At 32.7% G+C, this 10,525-nt stretch overlaps 1 protein-coding gene across 1 annotated transcript; it reads left to right on the top strand.

The window, feature by feature from the left end:
* Positions 1–7,212: 7,212 nt before the first annotated feature.
* On the top strand, positions 7,213–10,020 carry LOC125260929 (gastrula zinc finger protein XlCGF7.1-like). The gene is made up of 3 exons (XM_048179455.1): positions 7,213–7,265; positions 7,923–8,986; positions 9,588–10,020. Exons 1-2 carry the CDS (start codon positions 7,232–7,234, stop codon positions 8,678–8,680), a joined length of 792 nt encoding a protein of 263 aa, XP_048035412.1. The 5' UTR covers positions 7,213–7,231; the 3' UTR covers positions 8,681–8,986; positions 9,588–10,020.
* The last annotated feature ends 505 nt before the right edge of the window (positions 10,021–10,525 follow it).

Below are 10,525 nucleotides of genomic sequence, written 5' to 3'. Positions count from 1 at the left end.
TGTGTGTGTATGATCATGTTTTGTTTTAGAATTGAATATATTGTGTATGAATCTATATAGTAATAAGTTAATGGGGTGCGTAAGAATTGTAAACATTAAGATTATTTAAATTTCACTTAATTAAATTTTACATTTCACTTGTTTGCAATGTTTTTTTAAGGCAATCACCTGTCAACTGCAGGTCTCCTGTGAAACCACAGTGAACATGACATGATTGCAATTTCACATACCAGAAATACAATTCTTACTAGTAAAAACTTCATTTTTACTAGTAAAAACTTCATTCTTACTAGTAAAAACTTCATTCTTACTAGTAACAACTTCATTCTTACTAGTAAAAACTTCATTCTTACTAGTAAGAATGAAGTTTTTACTAGTAAGAATGAAGTTGTTACTAGTAAGAATGAAGTTTTTACTAGTAAGAATGAAGTTTTTACTAGTGGAAATGTAATTCTTGATATCAACAATTCAGTTGTTGATATCAGGAATTACATTTCCACTAGTAACAATGTTAATTCTTGATATCAACATTTGAATTTCCACTAGTAAAAACTAGAATTATTGATATCTGTAATTGTATTTTCACTAGTGAAATGTCACCATAGGCTGCCATTCAAATTCAATTGTTGATATCAAGAATTGAGTTCTTACTAGTTGAAATTCCAATTTCACATATCAGAAATACAATTCTTACTAGTAAAAACTTCATTTTTACTAGTAAAAACTTCATTCTTACTAGTAACAACTTCATTTTTACTAGTAAAAACTTCATTCTTACTAGTAACAACTTCATTGTTACTAGTAACAACTTCATTCTTACTAGTAAAAACTTAATTCTTACTAGTAACAACTTCATTCTTACTAGTAAAAACTTCATTCTTACTAGTAACAACTTCATTCTTACTAGTAAGAATGAAGTTTTTACTAGTGGAAATGTAATTCCTGATATCAACAATTCAGTTCTTGATATCAACAATTCAGTTCTTGATATCAACAATTGATATCCTGGGAATGAATAAAAGTCAAAACGGCTTGTCGAAGTGTAGGTAAGGCGCGTTAAAAATAGTTTTGACGCAAATTGACAGAGGTTCGAATCCGCCTTTTGCCGAACTCGCTCTTCTTCCTTTTCCCATCCATCAGATTGGAAAGGCATTTATCTTCAATAAAAATGAAGATATAAAAATAAAGATATTCGAAAAGTGTCGAACTTAAGAAATTAAAAAGACTTCCTATTTCTGCGGTTTGTGCATTTTATAAGTCAAACTGCATCGTTGACAAAATGGATGTAAACTACAACGCACTGCACCATGCAGCACCAAAATTCGCAATAATGGAAGTATACCGCTCAATTCATTTAGTGTATTTATGTATATTGATACACCGTTTACTCTTTTATGAAACTATCATAGTTAATGAAGCCCGAGTGCCACCTACAGGCCTATTAGTGTAGGCTGGTGAAATGGTGACATGAAAAGAAAGGACTTTATGTTACCATTTTTGATAATTATGCAGCATTATGAAAAAAGTCTCTTAATAAACTCCTCCTGCATTTATTTGATCAAAAACAGCAATATAGTGAAAGATGATTACAATTTACAGTGATGGTTTTCTATTTTAATATACTTTTAAATATAATTTATTCCTATAATTTATGCTGTTCTTTTCTAACATTTTATTCATCAAAGAATCTTGGAAAAAAAGTATCACAGGTTATAAAAAATATTAAGCAGCACAACTGTTTGTAACATTGATAATAAATCATCATATTAGAATGATTTCTGAAGGACCATGTGACACTGAAGACTGGAGTAATGATGCTAAAAAATTCAGTTTTGCTTCACATAAATCAATATATTTTGAAGTATATTAAAACAGAAAACCATTATTTTAACTGTAAAAATATTTCACAATATTACTGTTTTTTTCAGTATTTTTGATCAAATAAATGCAGCCTAACCTATATAGCCATAACCTATATATATATAGGTTTGCCCTTTGCCCCTTTTTTTACATTTGAGCCCCTGCCCCTGAGGAACTCTCTGCATGTCCCTGTCTGTTATTATTGCATATAGTTTAATGTACAACAACACTAATGTACAAATATTATCTGACACCATTTATAAGTAGCATCTAACTACTATGTGCACTTATTGCAAAGAGAATACTTTTTATAGGGCAAATAGAATATTTAGCTTTTTTCACTTAGTGTAAGTAGCATATAAGAAATGGTGCTGTTTTCACTTAGTGTAATTCTATTGCTATTTTCACTTAGTGCAAATAGATTCTATTGCTATTTCACTTAGTGCAAAATTAAACGTACCCTGGAATATCCAATCTGTGCGCTTAGATTTGTAAACCATATCGGTTTTTCGATCCGCATATACCCACAAATTTGTAAACCATGCCCACGCTTCGTAGTCTGTTCCCACGGATTCTGTATTTAAACTGTACTCGTCCAAGAAGAGAACAGGCTTAAAATATTAATAAAATAATGATATTTTTATATAGGGAAAATAGAATGAATCTTAGGCCAATTACTTTTTGTGTAGGCCTATGTGGAATGCATCAAATTGTCTTAACTGCATGCTTAAAATAATTCTCTGAAGAACTTTTTTTCTAACTCAGAAGACACCGATTTTAGGGTAAGGTCAAGAAGGGATACAGCTACGGACACTGGGAATGCGCTAAATTAATATTTTGTCATTTCATTACTGTATGAGCACGAACAGCCCATTACCAACGCATGTATATCAAACTTATAAAAACTTTGTAAACATGGAGAACAATAAATGACCACACATGCTGAGTTTTATGAATTTATGATGCTGGTGGTGAGTGTAAAATCAAATTCAAAACAGCCATTTCACCTGGAAGATTAAGGCTGTGATATTAATGTTGGCCACTAGAGGGGGCCATACGATAAGGAATCTTTTAACCTTAATCTTTTTTTTAAATAATTTTTTTTTCTTTGTTTTTTCACTTTTACATGCCCCAATAAAATATTATTTGTCAAGTTTCCAGACATGATTGCTGTACATTTAAAATGAAGAGACCATTTTATTAATCTCTTTTAACATAACATACACGATTCCGTTCTATTCCGTATCGTTTTGCAGGCAAAAGCTCAGTAAACTACAATCACCAAAACAACACTTTATGATAACAATGTAATGGAACAGTAGAGGCACTTTACCAAAACAGAAAAATAAAGTTTACGAATAAAGCATTCATTAGTTATTTTATGATATACTGTTGTAAGGTTTTAAGTAAACATTATAGTTATAAAGTAAAACAACAATAACAATGACAACAACAATAATAATAACAGGCTGACAACCCGATGGGCAAGATTACATTCTTATTAAATCATTGTCTCTTCCACTCCGAACCCACTACAATTGAGAGACATACATATGAATATTTCATTCAAATATATTATGCAACTGGACTATCAGACGAGTTATCCAGTGTCATATTTAATATGGCCGACAGGAATAGGAAAGTGGTTCAAAAAGACTTTATCATTCATCTTGTCCAATGTGGCCATATACTTCAAGTAAATGGACAACATATTACTGTAAATAAAAATAATACAAGTTATTAGCACATTACAGTGTAGCTATCATGCCATATTTACGCATCCATTGGACAAAGAGTGCAAATATTTCGGCTCATTATTAGGTTATCCCATATGAGAAGGTGTCGGTGTACATAATAATACATCTAAATGTACAGTAAAAATGTTCAGTAGCCAATAACGTGTCATTACACTGTTTTATAATGCACAGGCCTTTAATCAAAGAGAAACACCGGCACGAATTTGGGCACAATGACGACACATTCTGTATTAGAGCCATATGTAAATGTCATGGATGGAACAATAAAAAAATAGTCCATTGATGCATTAGAAAGTGTAATGAAAACAAAAATAAACATGAAAAACGACATGAGGTTATTTTTCTTATGTTCATGTCAATGGTATAATAAATGATACATGAATGCCTTGTTCATTTTTTTCCCTTAATTCTCCGAAGGACCCGGTGGCCAATAAAAACAAACAGGATGAAACTACTTTTTCTAACAATTAACAAAAATAAATAAATAAATGAAATAAAAAAATCAAGCCATAATATAATTTTTATGTTTTATTAACTAAACGAAAAAATAAAGGAGCCATTTCTCTGGACGGATGTTCTTCCTCCATCTTTGGCTTACAGAGGATTATGCGAAAACCACATCTCATTAATATTCATTAGCTCATTACCCTAGCTATTCTTACCTGTAAAAATTGTGTTTCTAGATATCAGTAATTGAATTTTCACTAGTTGCAAGAGCAATTTCAGATATCAACTCTCTTTGTTGATATCAATAATTACATTGTTACTAGTAAAAATGCAAATTTTTGATATCAAGAATTCAATTGTCACTAGTTGAAATGTCAGTTCTTGATATCAACAATTGAATTGCTACTAGTAAAAATGTTCATTTTTGATATCTGAAAATGCATTTCTGATATCAACATAATTTCAGATATGTAAAATGGCTTTCTTACTAGTAACAATCACATTCATGATATCAGAAACTAACATTGTCACTAGTGACAATCAAATTATTGATATCAAAAATGAACATTGTTACTAGTAGCAATTCAATAGTTGATATCAAGATCTGACATTTCAACTAGTGACAAATGAATTATTGATATCAAAAATTCGCATTTTTACTAGTAAGAATTGTATTTCTGATATGTGAAATTGGAATTTCAACTAGTAAGAACTCAATTCTTGATATCAACAATTAAATTTGAATGACAGCCTATGGTGACATTTCACTAGTGAAAATACAATTACAGATATCAATAATTCTAGTTTTTACTAGTGGAAATTCAAATGTTGATATCAAGAATACAAATTTCTGCGAGTAATGACATCATTGTTGATATCAAGCATTAACATTTTTACTAGTGGAAATGTAATTCTTGATATCAACAACTGTCATTGTTACGAGTAGAAATATAATTCCAGATATCAAGAATTAACATTTTAACTAGTGAAAACTGAATTGTTGATATCAAAATTTCATATCCTGGGAATGATTAAAAGTCAAAACGGCTTGCCTATTGCCTTTCCCAGGATATAAATTGCTGATATCAAGAATTCTAGTTTTTACTAGTGGAAAATAATTCTTGATATCAAAAATTAGCATTTTAACTAGTGAAAATTGAATTGTTGATATCAAAAATTAACCTTTTTACTAGTGGAAATGTAATTCTTGATATCAAAAATTGCCATTGTTACTAGTGGAAATGTAATTCCTGATATCAAGAATTAGCATTTTAACTAGTGAAAACTGAATTGTTGATATCAAGAATTCATATCCTGAGAATGAATAAAAGTCAAAACGGCTTGCCATAGGAGCGAGGTGTACGTGAGGTGTGTTTAACGTGGAAATAAGCGGGGCAGCCAGAAATCTGCCACTATGGCTCTCTATGAGAGGGTGCTGCAATTCCATTTTTCACCACAGATTTACATAGGAAAGTTGTGTGGCGCTGTAGAGCTGGGATGGGGCTTTATATGCTGAACACATTTATAATGTATTATTAATTCAGTGTACATAGGGGTAGGCCTATATTTTAGGATTAATATTTTGGCAAGGCTCTGCCCCACCTGCCCATACAGAGCCGCGGCTGGTACAGAAACTGAAAGTAAAAACCATAGACTGTGGTAAAAACTGAGCTTTTGGCATCTGTCGGCGCATATCCTCTTAGAGACTATTAATTTATTTTCTTAATATTTCTCTTGTGGTCCATAGTGAGGAAAAAAATGTAAAATTTTACGAAAATAAACTAGTTGTTTTTTAAACGAGAAGTATCCAACTAATCTTTTAATCAAATCGATTAACTGTTTTATCCAAATCCACATGCATGGACCGTCCAATGTTCAGTACTGCATGTCTCCTGTATCTGATGTTTATCATGTGTTTTCAGAAACGTTTACTAGACGGTGGACTAGCTTTGACTCTCTGAATAGTGGCCGCGTTTTTTGTGACCACGGTCTTTCCGCGCTCACGGGCAAAGGACTCGGAGTAGGCTATCTTTGAAAAGCTCGCACTCAACTGTGCGCGAGAAGGAGCGATGGAGCTGTAGCCTACCCGAGAAATTTTATATATATATATATATATATATATATATATATATATATATATTAACCGCTCCAAATTGTAGTGGACGAGCTGACGGCTCACATCGGGAAAAATTGCCCCCCCCAATGCCGCCCATGTATATATATATATATATAAAGCTTAGAAAGTTGTTGTTGGTTACAAATATCTACATTTATTTCTTATGTTTTTATGATTTTAACTATTTTTCTGACCATTATTTATAAGAATTAGCATTGCATTATATATATATATATATATATATATATATATATATATATATATATATATATATATATATATATATATATATTAACCGCTCCAAATTGTAGTGGACGAGCTGACGGCTCACATCGGGAAAAATTATGGGGGGCAACTGCCCCCCCTTGCCCCCCCAATGCCGCCCATATATATATATATATATATATATATATAAAGCTTAGAAAGTTGTTGTTGGTTACAAATATCTACATTTATTTCTTATGTTTTTATGATTTTAACTATTTTTCTGACCATTATTTATAAGAATTGGCATTGCATTATATATATATATATATATATATATATATATATATATAATATATATATATATATATATATATATATATATATATATATATATATATATTAACCGCTCCAAATTGTAGTGGACGAGCTGACGGCTCACATCGGGAAAAATTATGGGGGGCAACTGCCCCCCTTGCCCCCCCAATGCCGCCCATGTATATATATATATATATATATAAAGCTTAGAAAGTTGTTGTTGGTTAAAAATATCTACATTTATTTCTTATGTTTTTATGATTTTAACTATTTTTCTGACCATTATTTATAAGAATTGGCATTGCATATATATATATATATATATATATATATATATATATATATATATATATATGCAGATCAGCTCCTCCCACAGCAATCACATCATCAGTGAAGCTCCTCCCACATCAGTTCTCCAATAAATGCTGGGATATTCCCATCAGACGAGCATCAGGAAGAGCTGGAATCTGCAAAGACTGAGTTTATTAAAGAGGACAGTGAGAACATGAGTGATCCAGAACCCTGCAGAATGAAACACACTGAAGATACTGAAGAACAAAGAGGTTGGTGTTTATTCTTCATTCATGTTAGAAAGATTCAAGATTTAGATGAAGAGAAATGGGATTTTTGTTTATCATTAAACCATAAACACCAAACTTTATCAAGTAAATGAACTTTCCAGAATATCTGACAGGGTGTAAGCATAACTGAAGCAAAATCTGATTCGTAGTTACTGATAAAGTTGATTAGTTTCTTGTCCTCCCATCATGCTGTAGAAAGAGCCCAAACGATGTCACTTCCTGGGTGTCACAATTTAAGAAATAAGAAATGCACATTTTCCTTAAAATGAGGAAATCATGTCATGTTTAACAGGGTTACACGGGTTACATATCTAAAACTTGGTGTCAAAATATGAAAGTATTATATATTTTAATGTAAATATCACATTAGAAAAGTGAGATTTGTCTATAATGTTTTAAAAAATAATAAATGGAAGATCAGTGTACCTCATTCATGGAAACTTTCAGTCACGTATAATTTATTTATATAAACATTAAAGTGTTCATAATATTTTATAGCAGCTGTCCGCTTTGTTACGTCAGGGTTCAGTTGTATGTTCTTTCACTTCATATTTCTCTTTAATTTATTTGAATTATTTTGATGTAATGAAAAGGACATCAAACATTGAGGACATTTTCTATTTTTTTCTTCCATTTTAGATATGATTGAAGAGGAGAAGGAGAGTGAAGAACTGAGTGAAGTGGAGGAGGAACATCATGTCAAAAACTCAAAGACTAAAACAACATTTTTAAAGAAACGAAGAGGCAAGAAATCTTTCACCTGCACTCAGTGTGGAAAGAGTTTCACAACCAAACTAAATCTTGAGAATCACATGAGAGTTCATACTGGAGAGAGACCGTTCACATGTGATCAGTGCAGGACGAGTTTCAAACAAAAAATACATCTTAATCAACACATGAATATCCACACTGAAGAAAAGCCATTTAAGTGTGATCAATGTGGGAAAGGATTCACGAAATCATCAAGCCTTAAAGGACACATGAGGATCCACACCGGAGAGAAGCCGTTCATGTGTGAATGGTGTGACAAGAGATTCTCACTCAAGCATTATCTTCAGATACACATGAGGATCCACACTGGAGAAAAGCCATTTGCATGTGATCAATGTGGGAAGAGTTTCAGTCAATCAACACAACTTAAGAGTCACATGAAAATCCACACCGGAGAAAAGCCGTTTACATGTGATCAGTGTGAAAAGAGTTTCAGTCAGTCAGCACAACTTAAGACTCACATGAGAGTTCACACTGGAGTGAAGCCGTTCGCATGTGATCAAGTGCAGCAAAACATTTCTTCATTCATCAAACCTGAAGAAACACCTGAGAGTTCATACGAAGGAGAAACCACATTCATGTTCTGTGTGTGGAAAGTGTTTCTCACGGCTGTCACATTTATATAGCCATGAGAAAATTCATACTGGTGTGAGAGATTATATGTGCTTTGAGTGTGAGAAAACTTTTACTACAGGTTGCAATTTAAAACTGCACCAGAGGATTCACACTGGAGAAAAACCTTACAAGTGTTCACACTGTGACAAGAGATTCAGTTTTTCAGCATCTCTGAAAAGACATGAGATGATTCACACTGGAGAGAAGCCGCACACGTGTGATCAGTGCGGAAAGAGTTTCACTGTTAAAAGCGACCTGAAGCGACACACGAAGATCCATGCAGTGGAGAAACCACATCACCGCAGTCTGAAATCACAGTAAGTACTTATCTTTATGTGCTGAGAAACAGTTATTACAGCCTCATTGAGCGACAGGACAGTCTGTTGGTTTAGAAATGTGTTCCCTTTCAAACGCTACACTCTAAGCTGTGTGAACGTCTTTAGACGTGACCAGCTGTGAATATATGTGTAAAACACCGTCAGTGAAATTAACCTATATTTAGCCTTGCGGGACATGCACACTATGTCCCCTCGTATAACTGGGGACCGACTCGTCACGCTCAGCAGCCTCATAATATATAACACCAGCCCCATGGTTCAGTGAAATGTTTGCTGTTCTGTTGATTCCCGTCAAATCCAGTTCTAACCAAACAAGTTAATCAGGAATGTTTGACGTTCGGTTTGAAATGACCATCTGTTAACTAATTCTCTTTAGTTATTTAAACTAAGTCAGCTTGTGATGTGTGTGATTGTTTAAAGATTACATGTCAAACCTGCATAATTTAGAGTTTCATGACCAAACTAGTGATTTATAACACAAATCATCTTCATGATATTAAAATAGATCATAATCGAAATTAATCATAATTTCACATTTGTCTCTCATTTGAAATCTCACGTGATTTAATGTTTCTTTTAGACCTGATGGACGTGAACAAGAAAGGAAAAACAGAAGAGAAAACATCTGTCACCTGCCCTCAGAGTAAAAAACATTCACATGTAAATCAAGGCTGAAGATTCACATGAGATTCACACTGGGGAGAAGTGGATCAGAATTTCGGTCTAAAATCTTTTAAGTTCAGGAGCTGAAGAAGAGACACTCTTAAGAGAGACATGAATCTGACATTATTTTAACTCATTCGTCATTGTTTTTCATAAGATGATGTTGTTTCTCTTCCACTTCTGCTCTCCCATGCAAATGTAAGATATGCTTTCATGTAGTTTTGAAACTGAACACTTGATTCTCTTCTTCTCTTGAGATGCTTTGACTCTCTTATATAAGCCATAAAGAGAGAGATCTGTCTTATTCATTTTCATTTTTACTTGATTTATTAAACTCGTTAATCCTTTTATCAACAACTCATTTTTATTGTCTCTTTTCATTTTCTTCTGATTCTGCTTGAATAAGTAATGATTTTAGTTCAGAAAGCCATGAAGTAGCCTTTTATGATTTCTTTTTCTTTCCATGTTTTTAGCTCTCAGTAGAGCTTTAAAATACATAATAATTTATATTTCACTCATGTGTTTTCAACCCAAGTTTCTCTTGAAGCCAATATGGAAGTGACTTAAACTGCAGTTCATCGAATGACCTCTAGGGACAGGCTCCAAAAGAGAGCAGAACCTCATTGAGTCCCATGTTAAAATGCCCAACTTTACAGCAGAAAAAACATGTTTACAGCCTGGTACAAATTGTGGTTTTGGTCTATACTGCTAATTTTGCCCTTCATGACAACTCTGAGGGGGGTGAATTTTTTTATAATGACACAAATTATAATTACTGGTGCTAGAGCATCAATATTGTATAAAAGACACAGTAGATTGACAGTAAACCTTTAGAAATTTCAAATATGTAAGGAC

Source organism: Megalobrama amblycephala, unplaced genomic scaffold (genome assembly GCF_018812025.1).
Source record: "Megalobrama amblycephala isolate DHTTF-2021 unplaced genomic scaffold, ASM1881202v1 scaffold199, whole genome shotgun sequence".
NCBI lineage: Eukaryota > Metazoa > Chordata > Actinopteri > Cypriniformes > Xenocyprididae > Megalobrama > Megalobrama amblycephala.
This window is presented reverse-complemented; position numbering and strand designations above follow the sequence as displayed.

What these genes read in the sequence shown, in the direction of transcription:
- LOC125260929 (XM_048179455.1), top strand. Translation starts at nt 7,232, where the DNA reads ATGAAACACACTGAAGATACTGAAGAACAAAGAG. An exon ending in AGATACTGAAGAACAAAGAG is followed by an intron (nt 7,266 to 7,922) that starts GTTGGTGTTTAT and finishes CTTCCATTTTAG; the next exon opens with ATATGATTGAAGAGGAGAAG.